General features: G+C 44.9%; 1 protein-coding gene across 2 annotated transcripts in view; it reads left to right on the forward strand.

Moving 5' to 3' along the window:
• The first annotated feature begins 250 nt into the window (after positions 1-250).
• LPIN3 (lipin 3) overlaps positions 251-21,194 on the forward strand; it is a 39,082-nt gene continuing 18,138 nt past the window's right edge. Inside the window, exons 1-5 of one of the 2 annotated variants that reach the window (XM_035122486.2) lie at positions 251-377; positions 12,899-13,099; positions 15,943-16,038; positions 19,185-19,435; positions 20,879-20,986. In XM_035122486.2, the coding sequence (XP_034978377.2) occupies positions 12,908-13,099; positions 15,943-16,038; positions 19,185-19,435; positions 20,879-20,986 (647 nt within the window). In that variant the 5' untranslated portion in view covers positions 251-377; positions 12,899-12,907. The other variant, XM_035122487.2, reaches the window with a different exon arrangement.

Below are 21,194 nucleotides of genomic sequence, written 5' to 3' on the forward strand. Positions count from 1 at the left end.
GCGTGCAAAATGAATGATCAATCAAACAGCAGGGGGCTCCTTGTTGCTAATTAGTGGCAATCTGTCAGGACTGATAAACCCTTGAGAGTGAGAGGCTGAACTGTCAAATACCTGCAGCTCAAGCACTCATCTGCGGCTTAATACAAGGAAGCCCAGGAGAGATTTCTGATGTCCCCATAGGCTCAGCCTGCAGTAACCTGGTAATGCTTGTTATACAGACTCCTCCCCTCATTCAGGTATGAGGAAAACAGGAAGCACCAGGTACGTAGGTGGAGCACAGAAAGATGTGTCTGTAGGTAGCAACCTGTTGGAATCTTGAGACTGTGCTCATTTCAAAGTCCAAGAACCACTGAAGTCAGGTTGAAGGTCCTACCCAGGTAATGCAAGCTGTCTGGCAAGTATACTATATTGTTGTTGTGTGTGTACATTTGGGGAGCTGTTATGGCAGAGAATGTAAAAGTAGTGCTCTGTTTGGAAACAGTCAGACAGTGGAATCCTATAATGCCTACTCAGAAATAAGTCCTGTTGAGTTCAGTAGATCTTACTTCCAGGTAAGTGAGTATAGGATTGCAGCTTGAAGATTGTGGCACACAAACTGGGGTGGGGGATTTTGGTGTGCAAGAAGTATCTCGCTGAACTGTCTGGTATATTGGACAATGAAGGAACAGTTCTGTTTGCTTGCCGTTTTCTTTTTCTTTATGTGTATAGCATAAATGGAGTAAAGCTTGCAAACTGGACAGCAAGCTGGAGTTCTTTTGACGGGGGATAAGTTCAGTAGGGCTCAAGATCTGTATAGCCAAAAGAATTTCAGCTTATGGCACTGTCTTAGTTTAACCAGCCTCACGAGGTGGTTGTGAAAATGAAATGGGTGGAGAACAGAAGGCTCATATAAGCCTGCCCCATGCTCCTTGGAGGAAAGGTGAAATAGAAATATAAAAATAAACTTGTCTTTATGTACTGTCCTTTTTGTAGAATCCTGTTAATCCTTTCCCTGGTGCTCCTCTGTCTGCTGCTCTGGTCTGTGGGAAGAACTAAACTTCTGTATGGCATCTAAACCCTGTTGGCTTGTCTTTAGCTCCAGCCTTAGGGTTGCCAGACTCAATAGAGAACAGGACTCCTGTGCCTTTAATTGCCCTGCTCTCTTTTGAGTCTGGAAACCTTAAAGAGAAACCAGCAGACCCTTTGTTTAAGCAAAGGGTTTGCTGGTTTCTCTTTAAGGTTTCCAGACTCAAAAGAGAGCAGGGCAATTAAAGGCACAGAAGTCCTGTCCACTATTGAGTCTGGCAACCCTAGCTCTAGTCCTGACCTCAAGCTGCCTTTCTTGCTGCATCCTCTTATGTTCCCTTCGTGCAATATTAATGTCAGCTTCAGCCATGTCTAGGTGCCACCTCCCTTCAGAAAAAGCACTTCTGCTATGCCAGGTTGACGACTTTGGCTTTACCTGCTCGGAGCTACAATTCCCACTACAGTTCCCAGGATTGTCTGGGGGAAGTCATGTAACTTTAAATGTGTGGGGCTGTATTCAACGTAGTACTAAGGTGAATGTAGTAAAAAGCTTCTTTCCTTGTGTGGTGTAGCATTCTCCATCTTCTTCCCCATGTACCCCTTAAATCTGGTCTGGTGATTCCTCCAACCCTCTGGAGCAGATTTGGTCATGGGTCACATGCAGGAAAGATGGGGAAATCCTCTTGCACTAGCACTAGTCATTGTATTAGTTTAATGCCAACCAGGTCTCGACCGCAGCCCTCTTCTCATAATTGTTTTCAAACAATATTAAAGGGAACTACTGTACTCACTTTATTATTAGAATATAAATCAGAAGGTTGTGCCCTTATTTCAGCATGTAACTATCTATAGCAATATTATGACCGTTTTATATGGGATTAACAAGCAGTTTATGGGGCAATTTCTAAGACAACTGTATAGCATCCCTTAATGAAGGTCTGTTCACATCTTGTGACACGTGAATCCAAATATAGGAACATAGGAAGTTTGACCACTGGTCCAGCTAGCTCAGGTGTAGCCAATATAATGTCATCCAGGTGTGGTGGACCTCCCATTAATCCTGACCACTGGCATACTGCCGAGACCAACATATGGCAAGCACCACATTGGCTATCCCTGATCTAATTCAATATGGCCTACACTGGCAGCAGCCCTCCAGGGATTCAGATGGGATCTCTCCCAGCTCTAACTGAAGTTGCTAGGGTTTGAACTTGGCACCTTTCTGCAAGCAAAGCAGATGCTCGACGAGTGACCAATTGCCCTTCACCAAGCAGCTCACGAGCTATGCATTGTAACTTGCCAACTACCTAACAGATAGCCTGTTCTTGTGCTCATGGCCAGGCAGCAAAATCAGAAAGGCTGTTAAGCTCCTTGCGGCCTTCACCTGGCTTGATAGATCACCGGTGAGACAGGCCAGCCTCATTTCCGTGGGTGTTGTTGGGAGACAGCAGATAAACATTGCATGTTTCTACCTGCTGTGTTGTTAACACTCAGCTGTGTGTTGGGTGGTGTGTGAAGTTGCTACAGGTGTCCTATGAGCAATGTTGGAGAACTGAGTCAAATACACCGAGCATGTATGGAAACCCAATTTAATAAGTTGCAGGTGGAGATCGGGAGATCGGAGTAGAGCTTCTTTCTAAGGTGTGCCAGTCACCAGGTGAAGCAAAGATGTGTGGCTTTTTTCTGGTTCAGAAGGAAACAGAACCTGCAAATGCAAAGGACAGCAGTAGCCTTGGAGTGAAGTACTCGACTGCAGAAATGGCAGAGCAATTGTGCAGTTTAGAAATACTGGTGCATGGTCATGACAAAATGTGATTGTTCTGCTCAGTGTACTCTAGCTGGGGAGAATAATGCTTTGTTTCCCATGTGGCTGTCCTGCAGGTACTTAGTGTGTGGATAAAGAAAATAATGATGGCTTTCACAGCATTGACACTGATAAGGGCACAGGATGCTTTCTTTGTCATCCTGGCCTACTTGGCAGTTGAGGAAGGAGAACAAGCCTCGGCTGAATCTCTTGTTAGCAGGGACTGACTTTAGAGTTCCTGCTTTGATTTCTGGCAGGGCACTTGTGCCTTTAATTACTAATGACAGGCAGAAACATAGCTGGTGTGTCTGTCTCTCCCTTTACTGCATGGAGGTGCAATAGCGGGGAAAGCGTTCTCTGGTAGAGCTGTACTAGAAAGCAGCAATGACCCTTGTGGATCTGAAGTTCCCCTATGAGTGTTGTTGCAAACATCTTTCAGGAATTTGAATTATTGGCCTCTTCTACCAGCTAATTTTAAAATTTGGAGCCCTGGGTATCACCTCTGAAAAGTGTGTGCTCCAATGAATGTAAAGTTTCACTGTGCTCAAGTCCGAGATAAATACTAGGTGTGCTTATCTGTGCATTTGCAGCCTGTTTCTGAGTCACTCTGTGTGCTATCCCTTTTGATCTGCAATTCAGCTCCAGTGTAACTCTTTATAAAATAAAACGACTGTGTTTCCCTATTCAGTATAACAGTAAGTCTAAAAAAGGCTATAACCTTTTCTCCTTTTGGCCAAAGTAGATGAAATTTATGGGCACACCTAGCCCCTTCAAAGTAGTTTAAACATATCAAATTGCAGGGTAATTGGTCCAGGGCCTTTTTGTTGCAACATCCACTGGGGGAGGCTTGGGAGTTTCTCTTGCTCTCTTACCTTAAAATAATTAAGAAGTAGCCAACTGGTGTGTATTCTTGCTTGTACATTTTTTAAAAAAACTTTGTACAGTCATACCTTGGGTTGTGAACGCTGCAGGTTGCGCGTTTTCGGGTTATGGACCGCACTGAACCCGGAAGTACTGGAATGGGTTACTTCCGGGTTTCGGCGCTTGTGCATGCGCAGAAGACGAAATCATGTCACGCGCGTGTGCAGACGCAGCACTGCTGGTTGCGAACGCGCCTCCTGCATGGATCACGTTCGCAACCTGAGGTATGACTGTAATTTCATGCCAGCCTTTCTTTCTGGTAGTTGTTTGGGAGCCAGCGTGGTGTAGGGTTAAGAGCGGTGGACTCGTAATCTGATGAACAGGGTTCGCTTCCCCACTCCTCCACATGCAGCTGCTGGGTGACCTTGGGCTAGTCACACTTCTCTGAAGTCTCTCAGCCTCACTCACCTCAGAGTGTTTGTTGTGGGAGAGGAAGGGAAAGGAGATTGTTAGCTGCTTTGAGACTCCTAAGGGGAGTGTAAGGCAGGATATCAAGTCCAAACTCCTCCTCCTCCTCCTCCTCCTCCTCCTCCTCCTCCTCCTCCTCCCCCCAATAGGCTTTACAGGCCTTCAGATACATTTTTACAGTTTTCCGATGGGCCTTACAATGTGTCTAGAATGCCCTCGTACAAATGTAACTTTCTCTTAGTAAGATTTCATAGCCAAGTAAGACACTTGCTGGTCCTATAAAAATTTAGGCCTCCTTTTGAGCCTTTTATATAGCTTAGGTTCTCAAGCCTGGGTAGAGTTCTAAAGTCCAACTTCCACGAGACTCTGAAGGCGGATCATTTATTAATGTGATACACCGACTTCATAGCTCTGGCTCACTGGAAGTAGTCATTTCCTTTTTATCTAAAGGTTGATACAGAACTATAGTCACTGATAAGCTCATGACAACATCAGCAGCTGCTGTGTAAAAAGTCAGAAATGCAGAAGGTTGAGGTGGCTTTCTCGAGAAATTATAGTGGGCCTTGGGACCTGCTATTCTGACTCCTACCACTTTCTATCAGAAGGCCTACTGTCTCTCTGCTCCTGTGTTCAGCTCTAATGAACCACTACCATTTTTTAAGAGTGGGGTAGCTCAGTGGGGTGTCTTCTAGATGTTGTTGTACTCCAACTCCCACCATCCCCAGCCAATGGCCAGGAATGATGGGAATTTCAGTCTAACAACATCTGGAGAGCATCAGATTGGCAACCAGCCCTTGGTTTATGAGTATACCCTCAACCTTTTAGCTCGGGCACCCCCAAACTTCAGCCCTCCAGATGTTTTGGACTACAATTCCCATCTTCCCCGACCACTGGGCCTGTTAGCTAGGGATCGTGGGAGTTGTAGGCCAAAACATCTGGAGGGCCGCAGTTTGGGGATGCCTGGTTTAGCTCTTGGTGTTGGATTGTGTCATTTGACAGTCTTCCCACAACCTCGGGCCTGAGATCTACCTATGCCTGAACTTGAACCTGCAACTAAGCTTGCCAGCTTCTCAGCTGGCCACTGTAGCTGTGTCTCTTAAACTGGCTCGCAACAGGAGCATGACCACCATGCAATTATATGATAAAAGATTAAGAAATGGTTCCTCAAATACATATTTGGGTTAAAAGTGGGCCCTGGGTCTGAAAAGGTTGAAGATGACTGTTGTAGAGTACTCTGCTGGAAGTTCACAAATATACTGTTCTGCCACAAATTCATGTTGCTTTCTTTATGGGTGCAAACACCAGGCCTCTAAAGGCTTTGTCCAGCACGGACTCTAAGAAAAGAACCCCTACTGCTGACTTCTGCTTGTCCTGCAGTTGCTTATAACCCAGGACCCTGTCCACAACAATATAGCAACATGTGCTATTTTACACAATTGTGCACATGCACACTATTTACAAATGCTTTCCAAAGCTGTAGGTGAATGTAACTGTTGAGGGCAGAGAGGGGAGCTCTAACAGTTTCTGTGCTATGGGCTGTGAGCTTGCCTGCATAGCTGCCAATTAAACTGCACCAAAGAATGCTCAGCTCAGCAGGTTACTGTGGCAAGGGGACTGTCTCATGACCTTCTCTCAGCTCTGAACAGCATGGAGCTGACAGAGGCAATGAAGTTTCCAGAGTCAGCCAGGGCCCCTTCCCCCTACCTCTCTAGGAATCACTTTATCCTTGATATTTGCAGGATAGGAAAGGTAAACACCTGGAGCTCTCTTCTGCTGTCTGCTTAGAAAGGGAAGCCTGGTCCTCACGCTGGCTCAGTTTGGCTCAGTGTAGATTCCAGAGGGCCTTATGAGATGCTTGGGAGCAAGATCAGCTCTCTCAAATTGCTCAGCAGAGGTGGGCTTCTTTCTAGGGAGGGAGGCAATGTGAAACTGCCCCAAATTTGCTGGGTAAGAATGTGTGTGTGTGTGTGTGTGTGTGTGTGTGTGTGTGTGTGTGTGTGTGATGCTCTTCACATGGCTGTAGGCATTTCCATGGGTTCATGGATTTTGTGTGTGTTCACATACAGTAATTGTATAATAGTTGCAGTGGAGCATTCTTTTCCCAATAGAGCAGGGGTGTCAAACTCAAATTCATCGGGGGCCGCATCAGCAGTTTGGTCACCCTCAAAGGGCCGGTTGTATCTGTAGGACTATGTGTCCACTCTTTATTATCATAAATTATTGTCACTGCATTCAATTATTACTGTTTTTTGTAATAATGTAAGTAATAACTAGCTCTGAAAGCAGAAACATAGTCAGAATAATGGCAAGTAGATATTCAAATGTACAATTATTGTACAATTTATTGAAAAATGATTTTTGGTAACTGCACTGGGTGGTGGAGGCTCGCTAGGGTTTCATGCAGGAGCTTTGCAGAGCTACTGGTACCTGGAGATGCTGGGGTCCTTCTGCATGCAGGACAGATGTTCTGCCAGTGAGCCACCACCCTTGACCAAAGGGACTGGCTGAGGTTGACTCACTGGAGCTGCTCTCCTGGTTCCAGGGTTTAAGGGACAGAAGTATAAAGCAGCATCCTATGTTTCTGAGGAGAGGGAGAGGGAGGGGAGGGAGGAAGGAAGGAAAGAGGGGAGAGAAAGAAGAGTAGGAAATAAGGAAGGTAATAAAGAAGGAAAGAAAAAGAAGGAGGGAGAGAAGACGGAAAGGGAGAAAGAAGGAAGGAAGTAGAGGGAAAGAAAGAATAAGAATGAGGGAGAGGAAGAAAGATGGGCAGGACGGAAGGAAGGAAGGAAGGAAGGAAGGAAAAGAAAAGAGGGAGCAGGAGGGAGAGAGGAAGGAAAGAGGTGAGAGAAAGAAGAGTAGGAAAGAAGGAATAAAGAAGGAAAGAAAAAGAAAGAGGGAGAGAAGACAGAGATAAAGAAGGAAGGAAGGAGAGGGAAAGAAAGAATAAGAACGAGAGAGAGGAAGAAAGAAAGGGGGGGGGGGTCGCCGCCTTGATTCAGCACCAGAAAAGAGCGTGAAGGGACCCAGGGGTAAAAAGCATTTCCCGTGCAGCGTGAGGCAGCGGGTGTCCGTTTTAGGAGAAGTGCGTAAAGCCTCAGAGTTGCACGTTCGTGAGGCTGAGCCGCTGCTGAGCTCACGTTCATGAGGCTGAGCCGCGGCAGGAGGAGGAGGTGAGGTAAGAGGAGGAGAAGGCGGCGGCTTGCCAGGTCGGTGCCCGGCAGCGCCGGGTGGAGAGTCCCGAGCCTCTGGGACGCAGCAGTGCTCTGTAGCACTTTGAATCCTCCTCCTCCTCCACGCGGCGCTGCTGGGTGCTTTGTCTGTGCGTCAGCAGCAGCAGCAGCAGCCGTTTCCAGGCGCCGAGCCGTGGCAGGAGGAGGAGGATTCAAAGTGCTACAAAGCACTGCTGCGTCGCAGAGGCTAGGGACTCTCCATGCGGCACTACCGGGCGCTGACCCGGCAAGCTGCCTCCTCCTCCTCCTGCTGCTGTGGCTCGGGGCGCTCCACGCAGCGCTGCTCCGGCCGCCTAGCTACCTCCCCCCCGGCCCCAGCTGTTTGTCGGCGCTTTGTCGGCGTGGCGCTTCAGCAGCAAGGTCCCGCTGGCTGGGGCGCTCGGCGGGCCACATGACGAGGTCTGGCGGGCCGGATGTGGCCCCCGGGCCTTGTGTTTGACACCCGTGCAATAGAGGATCACTGTTGTAGGTAAATAGCGTTTTTTCAGGATACAAAAGTTTCGCTGCTGGAGGGTGTCTTTTTGTATTCTGCTTGCTGTGGCTATTACATTCTGAAGCGCTGCATATACTTAATTCATTGTAGCATTAAGGAGAAAGATCTCCAAGTTCAAGCATTTGGCTGGTAGAATGACCCTCTCTTCTCCCCCCGAATTCTGTCCTGGGGTTCTCGACCTTTCCCAAGTAAGCCCCACCGAGCTTGGTTGGACTCTTGCATATCTTACTTCTTGAGACACGCATTTAGGGTAACACTAGAACACTCTGTATTTTTTCAGGACACAAGTCATGTACCCAGCACTTCGTGTTAGCACTCATGTAAGCTCCTGCACAAAAATGGAGGTCAGGGATGGAGCAATTGGGCACCTTGGGCATAGCAGGGGTGGGGGCGGGCTACTGTCCCCCCAATCAATAAAAATACGTAGCAAAGTGAGGTTCTGCCCCCCCCCCCCACAGCAGAAATCATGGCCATGCCCATTACAGGTACAATCCCAATTTCTCCTTTCTCCTTGACGATCTCGAAACACTTTAGACATCAGACCCAGGCTCTATGTAGTGTAATGGAGCAGTGTTCATTTTTAAATATTATGGCACAATGTGGGTAACAAATACCCTCTTTTTCTTTACATCAATTCATTGCTGACTGTGGCTGAACAAATGAGCACAGCACACAGGATGTTACAAAATACACACTTGTTCTTATTTTCTTTTATGAACTGTTGCAGGGTTGAAAAGTCTAAATGAGCACTGCTAAATGACATTGTGTACCAAATAAATCAAGTCTCTGTGATGTTACTTCCTCCCCAGTGACCATTTATAGATTGTCAAGTGAGAGCCATTTGAAAAAGATGAACTCACGAAAGGGGCAGAAACACACAGAGACATTATTTAGAGTTTGCTTTCAATGAGGCTCTTTAATAAGAAATGGAAATGTCAGGACCTTGGTGTCCATTAGTAACTGTTGGGGGAATAAACTGCTGCCAGATGACATCCTTGAGAATTAGTCATAGAATCACAGAGTTGAAGGAAACCTCAAAGGTCATCTAGTTTATCCCCCCACAATGCAGGAAATGTGCTGCTCCAGCACCCCTGGTAGGTAACTATTCAGCCTTTTGGCAACTGGTCTTGACTTGCTCTCTGTTAACATGCCTTTAATGGCTGCTTTGTTGCAGTATATCTCATCGTGAGGAAAAAGTTGTGTGCGCAAGTGGGTGACCCGAGACCCAAGGATTTGAATGAAGATGAATATTGCATCTTTGATGTACAAGTAGCACTATGCTTTATTTGACTCTGCCAGTTCCTATAAAATAATTCCATGTGGCCACTTCATACCAAAAGGAAAGTGAGCCATTTCCAATACAGAGGTATCTTGGGTTGTGGACCTAATCCATTCCGGGGTGCCGTCACACCCTGAAAAGTCTGCAACCCAAGCAGAGCTTTCCAGCATGCACGAAAGCTACATAGAGCGCTTCTGCGCATGTACGAAGCGTGATGCACACAGAATGCTTATGTGCATGCGTGAAGCATGCAGAATGTTTCTGCACATGCGTGCGCAGCAGAAACCAGAAGTAAACACTTCCAGGTCCGCTGCGTTCGCAATCCGGAAAACCGCAACCCGCAGCAAACGAAACACAAAGTATGACTGTACTGAAGGATAACTGAAGTATTTTTGAACTGCAATTGGATGTTGAGTTATTAAATCAGTTGCCAAGATGATTCTCTTCCCACATGATGCCTTATTTCAGCATTGGATTATTATTTTAATTGTACATCTTATTACCCATTAATTGGGAGTGGTTGTTTACCTTGTTTCCACATGAATTGGCAGTGGTAACTCTTTGGTTCCATTTGTGGGCAGCTTCCTATGTACCAGAGGGACGCTGGTGGCGCTGTGGTCTAAACCACTGAGCCTAGGGCTTGCCGATCGGAAGGTCGGCGGTTTGAATCCCCACGATGGGGTGAGCTCCCATTGTTTGGTCCCAGCTCCTGCCCACCTAGCAGTTCAAAAACGCGTCAAAGTGCAAGTAGATAAATAGGCTCCAGCGGGAAGGTAAACAGTGTTTCCGTGCGCTGCTCTGGTTTCGCCAGAAGCGGCTTAGTCATGCTGGCCGCATGACCCAGAAAAACGGTCAGTGGACAAACATCGGCTCCCTTGGCCAGTAAAGTGAGATGAGCGCCGCAACCCCAGAGTCGTTCGCAACTGGACTTAACTGTCAGGAGTCCTTTACCTTTACCTCCTATGTACCAGTTACTTTTATGCTACCATCTCCTTTAAACTAGTTCCCCCATTCTTTTTTAGACGAAATTAGATTGTTGTAGATGGCTGCTCATATCAGAGAGAGCATTATGTTTCCTGTGTGGAGGGAAATGGGTGTGTGGAGGGAAATGGGAAATGGGAGTAAGAGTGGTGGTGGGATGACTTACTCCTGATTTGACAGGGTGCCCCATGGAGGATGCCACATATTTTCCTGCCCCATAGCTCTTCCACTTGTTCCACATACAGTCAAGGTCAAAGCAGTTCTTTGTCCATTTTGCTATAGACTGTAATAGCGACTAAGGCTTCTGCCTATGCTGTCCATTATGTGTTTTGTGTAAAATAAGCTTGTAACGACATCTTCAGTGAAAGAAGAGTGCATCATGATTACTTAATTTGCGTAGGTGTGTAGTGTTCTGGCACAGCCAAGGGGCCTCAGTGCATGGTTTCTATAGACATTTGAAGTCTTCTTAAATAACTTCTTGTGACTTAATTATAAGGTTCAAAGCCTCCCCCATGAATAATGTGAATGACTCATATCAAAAACAAAGTTGTAACACTGATCGACACTGAAATTGCTTGCTCTGCCGAGGTGCAAGTTTCTTCAAGTATTCTGTATGTTCCTGATCTTAATTTCTTGCATGTCGAGGATGAAAACTCAGCTAATGAGCAAGGCTGTCACATTGGCTGAATTGAATGGATTAATATATATGTAAAAACATTGAATTGACTAAAAAGGCGACCTTGAATTAAATTTCACAAACATTAAAAAGATTAGAAGGCGAAAGGGCACCCCCCTTTCTCTTGCATAGGCAGACATGCCTTTTCCTGTGATGCCTGCTATGACATTTGTGCGCATCCTCTAAAATCAAATTGTGCTGCTTAAGAACCAATATTTTATCTATATGTAAATTTCATCAATAAAACTGATTTATCAGCTAAAAGCCATATAATTAATTGGCTGGTGAAACAGTAGCTGAATGTTCATTTCTGTGGTGTCTGTTAAAAATCTCTTGCTTAGAGATAGGGCATTAGATCTAGGCAGAAAATAGAAGCTAGCATAGGTAAATCAGTTCACTACTCCTAGCCAATGAATCTTCACTTTGTTGAGTAGAAGGCATGCTGATTCTCTTTAGGGAGCAAAGGGCCCAAACAAATGGCTGTAATTCAGTGTCCTTCCATTGCAATGCTTCAGAGACACATGTATTATTTCTAACCCGCTTGCTGGTTCTGTATCCTGAAAGCAGAACTAGACATTACAAGGGAAGCACAAGATTCTGAAAGTTGAGTTTGCCGCTTAACACTGTTTGTGGGAGATATTTGCATGGGAGAATTGAGTAAAAGTGGGTGCTTAGCTGTTCTCCTGCCTAGTCATTCTACCCAGCAGGTGTGGCCCAACTGGATTTAAACCTCTCTACACACCCAGTGGCTTTTAAAATGGAAAACTAGCTTGTCCGGGAAGATGGCTTAGGGGAAACTATTTTGGTTTCTCTATGATAGTTATATATCTGTTGGCTCTGTGGAATTGGCAACCTCTTCTTTTCAGGAAGCCATTATTCATATGTCACTGATTATATCCTTCATACCAGCTGAATCTCTTAGTTATCTTGGGTGACACAGAACCCTGGAATCAGTAACTTCCGATGTGTAAAATCATCCATCATGCATCCCGTGGAATGAGTTTAGGAAGCAGGAAAGCTTAATATGTCTCCTATCATTGGTAGTCTCCTTAGGAGGAATCATTTCACAATGGCTGACTATAGATGTCTGTTTGCCAAGTGGTAACTGCCCACACTGCAAACTTTATAAAATTAGAGCTGGGATGTGGCTGAACTTCCAGGTCCTTCTCAGAACAAAGTAGTCCAGAAATGGTATAACACCGCATTTGTATTGAAGGTGCTATACACTAAAAGTTGCTCACATTTTTGGACCTGTGAGTACATTTTGAATTTTGGAAGAGTGGTGGTGGTGGTAGGTGGTCCTAAAATGGCTGCCATGAGGGCAAAGCATAACCCAAAATTGGCTATTATGGAGAACATAGTGTAACACAAAATTAGAGAGGCAACTATCCCCAAAAACTTCATTCTTAGCATAGGAAGTCAGTTATGCCCTGATTGTGGGAGATCACAGAATACAGATTATTCTCATCCTCTCCCTCTCTCTGATGGTGTTACTGTCTAATAACAGGGAGCATTCCTTAGTAGCAGGAAAAATATACATCATTATCGGTCTCATGTCACATAAATTGGTTAGAAGGTATGTGCACATTTTGCCCCGTAGCTTTCTTTCTAGGAGGCTAGAGACAAAGGGCTTGTCCACACTTATCTTTTGCCTCGCTCTTTCCTGGCAGAGGTCTGCACTGAAAAGCTCTGTGTCTGAGGGCATTGTTTTTGTTTTTGCCCCAGAGCTTTCCCTGCAAAAACCCTCTCTTTATTGTTCCATCAGAGCAAACGTCAATTCAGGTTTTTCACAAATTGCTGTTTGCTCTGATTGAGCTTTAAGGAGCAGGTTTTCACAAGGAAAGCTCCCAAGGAAAGGGTGCACAGACATAGACCTTTGAAGTGTGGACCAAGCCTGGAAAGAGCAGAGGAAGGGTAAGTGTGGATAAGCCATTACTGTACCACTTTTTCTTAAAATGAAAGCTCGGAGTCTGTGGGACCTGCCCAGTAATACCAATGGAAGCATTCCTAGACAAGAAGGCACCCATGGGTTGGGGACCCTGCATTACATGAGTATTCAAAAACTTTTAAAAATCTGTCTCTTCATTCTTTCTGTTTGTAGTCTCGGACAATGAACTATGTGGGGCAGCTCGCTGAAACAGTGTTGGGCACTGTGAAGGAGTTGTATAAGGGCCTGAACCCGGCCACCCTGACAGGCTGCATTGATGTCATTGTGGTGAGGCAACCAGATGGCTCCTTACTCTGTTCACCTTTCCATGTGCGCTTTGGGAAGCTACGCGTTCTGCATTCCAGTGAGAAAGTGGTAAGTGACACGATGTGTGTTGACAAGGACTAATATGCTTGAAGATCAAGGAGGTCAAATGTGGAAACTATCAAATTCCACCATGATCAACAATTCTCACCAAGTTATGCTAGTAACCTTAATGTTGCAGGATGTGGGTTATGGATTATTGCTGGGAAGTTGATTTTGTTTTTGGCATCTACTAACAACATTTTAGTCTCAGCAAGGCTATCCAGGTGAGTGATTTTAGCAGCCACAAGTGTTTTTAAATTACTAATTTTATTTTGTATTTTTTAAACTCTTTTAAATATTTGCTTTTTATTGGTATTTTAAATGTGTGTTTTAGACTGCATTGCAAACAACTTAGATGTATATACAGTATCACTTACTAGAACAAATGGTATTTTGCTAAATAAAAAGAGTAAGATGTGTGGCGGATGCACATTCATATAGTCTTCTCAGCAGAATTATTGGTCTCATTGTGACATTTGAGAAAATTTAGTAATCTATGTACTGCCATGCTAAAAAGATTGTTTGAATGGGCCATAGTTTTCAAGTGCCATTCAGAACTTCAGACTTACCTCACATTATAGATTGACTATTGGTTAAAAATTCTCTAAACATGCCTGCCAAATAGGAAAGAGTTGATCTTCCATTAACCCCTGAGCCCAAATTTGTTACCTGTCCAGTCGTTTCCTGTGAGACATATGGGAAGCCACAAAAGCACAATCTAGAAACACACTGGTCCAAGCTCACATTGACTCAAACAACATAACCAGTACAGTGGTACCTTGGTTTACGACGACGATCTGTTCCGGGGAGCCAGTGGCTCCCCGAGTTCGGCACTCGCCGAAGGTACGCTTCTGCACGTGCACGAAGCACCGATAGAGTGCTTCTGTGCACACACACACGCTGCGCAGATCGCTTCTGCGCATCCTCGTGGAACCCGGATGTAAATACTTCCGGGTCCACGACGGTTGCTCTCGGAGTTCGTCGTAAATGGAGGTGGTTGCAAACTGAGGTTCCACTGTACTGTATGTTTTCGAGCACAATTCAAAGTGTTGGTGCTGACCTTTAAAGCCCTAAACAGCCTCGGCCCAATATACCTGAAGGAGCCTCTCCCAGTGGCAGAGCTTCATGCTCCGGCACTAGGGGGCGGAGACAGGTGGGGGAGGGCTGGTGCGTGTCCCGGGGTGGGGCACACTACATGCAGGGGTGTGGTGCCCAGTGCAAGTGTGGGAGCATCCGTGGTGGCACCCCACTGGGATCGCGCTGCCAGGGGTGGTGCGCTCCCCCTGCACTCTGCTTCCTCCGGCAGTGGCATCTCCACCCCCATCGTTCTGCCCAGACACTGACGTCCAGCTCTGAGGGCCTTCTGGCAGTTCCCTCCCTGCTCTGAGGGCCTTCTTGGTGGTGGTGCCCGACCTGTGGAATGCCCTCCCATCAGATGTCAAGGAAATAAACAACTATCCGACTTTTAGAAGACGTCTGAAGGCAGCCCTGCTTAGGGAAATTTTTAATGTTTGGAGTTTTATTCTGTTTTTTATGTTCTGTTGAAAGCCCCCCCCCCCCCGAGTAGCTGTGGAAACCCAGACAGATGGGGGGGGGGTAGAAATAATAAATTATTATTATTATTACTACCAGTTTTACAGTGGAGGTGGGTACTTGTCATGCATCCTGCTGAGGGCCATTTTTGAATTGGACCTCTGTTCTGCACAATACAGCCAAGTGATCCGTATTGCACAAAGATGTGCCTGCTGTATGGGGAGACGAGCTTGTTTGATGCTTTATCTCATGCCGCATTGTTCCTGACCTTTTTAAAAAAAATATATACAATGAGGTACAACATGTACTTAAACCTTTCAGCTGACTTCCCGAAATCTCAAATCTGCTATGCTCACTTGTGACAATGGGGTTTAAGTGAGGCGTAATATTTATGAAAGTAAATGTGACTAAGGGTATTTTCTCCCTTGTCTCTGATCAAAGTCCTGTTAATGTAGGGGGTGGGGGACAAAATGGAAGCATGGGCCGCTAAAGAGGGTTCGTGATGGAGGAAGGCCAGCTTGGAGAGATGAGGTGCTTTGTTGGATACTGGAGGCAGTTGTCCTCTTGGAAAGCAAGCCGCCATTTAAATTAGAATTATATCACTGGAATGTGCTGTGTCAAAAGTTCTCACAGTAAAACCAGGCCTGCAGCCAGGCTGATCTCTCTTATAAAAAAAAAAAAACCCACAACAAACAGGCCGGACTGTTTTTCTTCCCACTTAGCCTGAAAAAAAATCTAGCAGGTACAATTATGAATTTGCATGTACATGTGTTTTGACTGAGATTATAAACTAAGCAGTGCCTGGTTTAATTTTATTCTCTTGCTATAAAAAGCAGCAACTCATAGCAAATTTGGCGAGGTAACATTACATGATTCCATGCTGTGCTGTTTCTGCACTAATCTAATATGTGTTTATGAATAACCTGCATGAAAATTCATTTTTAAAAATAAAAAATGAAAACGCTCATCAACATTTATCAAAATACAAATTTCTCTGTTGTATCATCTTTCAAAATGTGCATTTAATTTTTTTTAATGTGTTTGTTAATTAACTGCACTATATTTGCATGTCATCCCAATGCATAAAGTTCCCTGAGTGGTTTATTGTTTTGAGCTGAAGCACTGGAATATTTTGGAAGTGTGAAAGGCTGGGGATAACTGTTCCTCACAATGCAGATGAGGTCAGTTTGGTCTTGGAATTCACAAAGATCAAATTCCTCATACATCTCTAAGTCCCAGATATGGAAAGTGGTTAGTGCTTTTTGTGTTAACTTCACTGTTGCTTTCTAGGCTCTAAACAACTAACCCTCTTTTTTTAGGTTGACATTGAGATTAATGGCGAGCCAGTCAATCTGCATATGAAGCTGGGTGACAATGGAGAAGCCTTTTTTGTCCAGGAGTCAGAGGAACACAAGGTGGGAAGATATTAACATTAGAAAGGACATTAAAAACTACCCTTCAACTTTTCAGCTTCCAAATAGACTACACTGAAGTCTTGTTGTTTTCCCAATACTCTTTTGCCTTGTTGTTGTTTAGTCGTTTAGTTGTGTCCGACTCTTCGTGACCCCATGGACCATAGCACGCCAGGCACTCCTGTCTTGCACTGCCTCCCACAGTTTGGTCAAACTCATGTTCATAGCTTCGAGAACACTGTCCAACCATCTCGTCCTCTGTCTTCCCCTTCTCCTAGTGCCCTCAATCTTTCCCAACATCAGGGTCTTTTCCAAGGATTCTTCTCTTCTCATGAGGTGGCCAAAGTATTGGAGCCTCAGCTTCACAATCTGTCCTTCCAGGGAGCACTCAGGGCTGATTTCCTTAAGAATGGATAGGTTTGATCGTCTTGCAGTCCATGGGACTCTCAAGAGTCTCCTCCAGCACCATAATTCAAAAGCATCAATTCTTCGGCGATCAGCCTTCTTTATGGTCCAGCTCTCACTTCCATACATCACTACTGGGAAAACCATAGCTTTAACTATACGGACCTTTGTAGGCAAGGTGACGTCTCTGCTTTTTAAGATGCTGTCTAGGTTTGTCATTGCTTTTCTCCCAAGAAGCAGGCGTCTTTTAATTTTGTGACTGCTGTCACCATCTGCAGTGATCAAGGAGCCCAAGAAAGTAAAATCTCTCACTGCCTCCATTTCTTCCCCTTCTATTTGCCAGGAGGTGATGGGACCAGTGGCCATGATCTTGGGTTTTTTGATGTTGAGCTTCAGACCATATTTTGCACTCTCCTCTTTTTGCCTTACTTCTCACTCTTGAAGTCCTCATCACTGGATTTAGGGTAGTGTGCACGCTTCTCCTGCACAGGGCATCAAGCCCAAGGGGCACAAAATTGAGAAGATCCATTCAGAGGTGCCCCCCCCTTTTTGCCTCACACAGAGCACCATATCACAAGAAGATTACCTAAGTCCACCCTGTAGTCCTTGGCCATGCCTCTCAACAATCTGGATAAATTCCTCCTGATAAATTCCACCTATATCTCAGACCATAATCTATTGGATTTCTTGTCTTGCTTTGCTTTGCTAGTCCAGTGCTTGTCCTTTCTTGGGTCACTTTGAAAACACATTGCTTCCCCCAAAGGATCCTGGGAACTTTGCCCTTCAGAGTTACAATTCCCCTAACAAATTGCATTTTGGGGGGAAGCAAATTTGCTTCAAATGTATGATGCGGGTGTGATCCTGGTAACCTCCTGCAACAGGGCTTTTCTGTTCTCTTCCTCAAAACTGGTACAGTGTGTGCAAAGTTGGCACTGAGAAGGCCCCGATTCTCTGGAGCTTAGGAGATCGAGACCATCTGCATATATTTTCTCATTTTAGATATATTTTGTCTGTTTTGGCTAGTTTCTGAAGCCCTGTTCTCTTGAAATCAGACAACTCTATCTGCCTTTTGAGACTTTGCCAGGCGCTTCTTCTGGCTCATTCAACAAGAAGTGATCACATTTCAGTAGATGTCCAAAGCTTCATATGAAAGAGAAGCTTCTCTTCAGGGGGAAAAGTTCATGAGAAAAACGTTCATCTTTTAAATTGATCCTCAGAGAAATGTGCTCTGAAGCCCGTCATAATTCTCTGCTGAAATTCTCTGGGTGCCAAATTCTGACTTTGTGGCACTGTATAGTAGGCTTCGTGTGTTTCTAAGCTGACTCAGAGAGGTGGAGCAGCCGATAAAGCATTTTATAGATGTCTTTCAACTGTTCATTACCAACAATGTAAACTAGGAGGGGCAGCTTTCAAGCAATGACCCACCCCATGTATGTTCATTGTCCCCTAATGAATACATGAAAAAAGCTAGAGTTATCCTCTTTCTTCCTCTCCCCGCACTTTATTCATTTGCTATTCTCACTACCTGTTTCTACATCCTGGGCTTTTTTCACGCTCTGACAGTAATAGTACTGTGTCCAAGAATTTGGTCCTTCAACAATGGCCGACAAAGGAAGGGCCCTTCTTAAAATACCCCTGCCTTTTCATCGCTAACTTCCCATCATGCCAAAGTTCACCATAACAAATGAGAGAAGCAATTCTGACTTACCGGTAATAGCTGTGCGCCTCAATCCCTGAGATGAAGCAAGGAATGGGATTCCAAATTCTTCCTGCACTGATCTCCCAGATAGATAATAAAGCCTGCTAATCCTTTGCATTTGACACTAAGGGCTCACCCAGTCTTTCTTTTGCACTGTGCTTTCCAGGTCTGTGTCCAAGTGGGGGTTTCTTTTGTCCTTACACCTTTCCCTGGGAAAACCTGCTGATTACTGCTGAATCAGAACAATCAGGGTTTTTTGCCGATTGACACTTGTTCCAGTTCAGAGGTAAACATCAGCCTTACGTGGGGAAAGTGGTGGGACAAAAAAGGAGGAGGAAGAAACTGTTCAGACACGCACTTGGAAAAGCACTGGAAAGCACAGCACAAAAGAAAGTCAGGATGAACAAATTGTATAATTTTATCCAAGGTTATCTTTGTTTCTTTGGATTTTTACCTAGCGTTCAATGAAATGATCCCCAAGGTATGTTACAAGAGATTGCAATAACAGATGCACATCAATAGCCCTTACTCCTCAAGTCAATACCGGTATATGGGGTCCTGAGTGTTCTTCATTTCTACTGCAGAGTCCCAGAGCAACATACCATTAAAGCCAAATGTTCTTTCTGGTGGGGAGGAGTGGGGGAGAAGGCTCCCTGCAGCTGCTCTTTCATTGGCTGATGAGGCATGGAGCCAGGCTGTTCTTCCCCTTACTGTGATGTTTGTTTCCTAAGAGGGAGGGGCTTCAACCTCCCAGCATTCCTTTGTCTCCTGACCAGTTGCAGAGGCCACAGTGAACTCTCCTTCTGTTTGCTGTTCCGGGTATTCCCAGGTATTGATTGACCTGGTTTTATAGGAGCCACAAGGAACCTGTGGCCCTCCAGATGCTGCTGAACTACAACTCCAATCACTCCTGACTGGGGTTGATGGAAAGAGAAGTTCTACAACATTGGGAGTCACAGGTTCCCCATCTCTGCTTTATAGTTTAATCAGCTCCTAACTTGGGTCAGAGGTTGAGCATTTTTGTGTGCCCCTCCCCTTGTTCCAGGAGAACATTCCCACTTCCATGTGCACATCTCCCATCCCACTGGAGAAAAATGCAGAGCCTGTGTCCAGATCGTCCAGCTTGCATGGAAACCCTGAAGTCTTGGGCTCAGAAACAGCCCTTCGCAAGAAAAGATGGCGCAAGAAGAAACCAAAGAAGAGGGAATCATTGGGAGACTCCACTTCAGAAGAGGAAGGAGGAGGGACTGAAAATGAGAAATCTCTGGAGGAGAAACGGAAGCTGTTGACTTCCAAGTAAGTAGGTTGTAACCAAAACTTGGATTGCCGCCATCTGTGTTAAATTGCTGCAAATGCCAACCATCATTGGTATTTGCACCAGCTTTGCAACTGTGCAATACATTTTGTTGTTTTGCTGCTGGGAGTTCAGGTGTTGGACAGGAAAGCATTTAATGGAGCTAGAGGACTGTTTGAAGCTCCTTAATAGTCAGAGGTCAAGTGGGTCAGGTGTATCCTTTGTTAGGAAATTATAGTGAAGAGTGGCACAGCCCTGCAATGCCAGTACCATATATTCTGGCGTATAAGACGACTGGGTGTATAAGACGACCTCCAATTTTTCCAGTTAAAATATAGCGTTTGGGATATACTTGCCGTATAAGAAATACGACCCGGTGTATAAGACGACCCCCGACTTTTGAGAAGGTTTTCCTGGGTTAAAAAGTAGTCTTATACGCAGGAATATATAAGAGGTAACCTGAGAAAGTGCGCTCTCAGCACAAAATGGATTGTAACCAGTGCCTTTTTTCTGGGGGGACGCAGGGTTATGCATACCCCTAAACATTTTGTGAATCCAAGTTTGGCCTCATTGAGGGGCAGTATTTCAATATGAGTAGGAAAATGAGAGTATCCCCAAACATTTCTTGGGGGGGGAGGGAAGCACTGATTATAACCGTATAAGAATGCCCTTTTGATTGACAAATGGCATGGGACAGGAACAACATGAGGATAATTCTGTGTACAATGTCCTCAAAAGTTACCTGCACCCAGAAATGAATGTACAGTATATTATCGTGCATTGTGTGCACAACCTAAATTTAATTGTAAAACTTCATAGTCACATTAGAAGGCTAAGCTAAGAGAAAAGGAAACATACAGCTTTTTATAGTGTAATGATTATTAGGACACTTGCAGGCTCCTTTTCTTGGGATACCTGTGTGACTAATTGGTTTGTATTTTGCTTGTCAGAACAGTAAGGAGACTCTCTAGGCTACTGATCATGCATTATGTTTGCTTTGTAGAAAAATGTAATTGACCACATCCTACTTTTCTCTTGACATCATTTAGACTGTAGAGTCATAGGTGGTTTACGCTTCTCTTTGCCATGCCGATGAATTTCCCCAGATGATATCTCAGAACATACTGGGTGATCATCCAAGATCAAGAAACTATAACAGGCTATGTGGTTTTGTTTTAGAGGTCTGTCCAAATTCCCCATACTTATTTGGAGGACTGGAAATGTGGCTTGAAAGCAAAACATGAACTTCCCATGTCATGGCTGCATAGAAGAAATACATGCAAGAAAGTTGCACATGATCTGAGTTTGCATTCTGCCGTGGGAGTAATGCTAAGTCAATGTAAAACAGACCCATGCAATGAGGGCCTATGGAGAAACTTCAGCACTCAGTTAATAACTATTTATTTGTCATTGTACCTAATTTTCCTTGTAATATTCCTTACCAGCAACACAATGTACTACTCATTCACTGAGGCTCAGAATGAAGGAGCTGGAAGTCTGCAACCTAAAGAAGCTTATCCCTATTCTGATGGAGAGCTGGCTCCCCTACAGAGGTCAGTATATGATGCTGCATGATACAGCAGAGAGTCAAAGGCTAAACTGTTTAAAAGAGAAAGTTCCTTTTGGGCTTCTGGGCCGTCTTTAGCATATGTGCTGCTGGGGTACAAAATCCACCCAGCGCCCCCAAATATAGTTTAGCCACCCCCAAATTAACTTTTATTGAGCTTTTTTGGAGAGGGGGAAGCCAAAGTTGTTGACCTT

Source organism: Zootoca vivipara, chromosome 7 (genome assembly GCF_963506605.1).
Source record: "Zootoca vivipara chromosome 7, rZooViv1.1, whole genome shotgun sequence".
In the NCBI taxonomy this organism is placed as follows: Eukaryota; Metazoa; Chordata; class Lepidosauria; order Squamata; family Lacertidae; genus Zootoca; species Zootoca vivipara.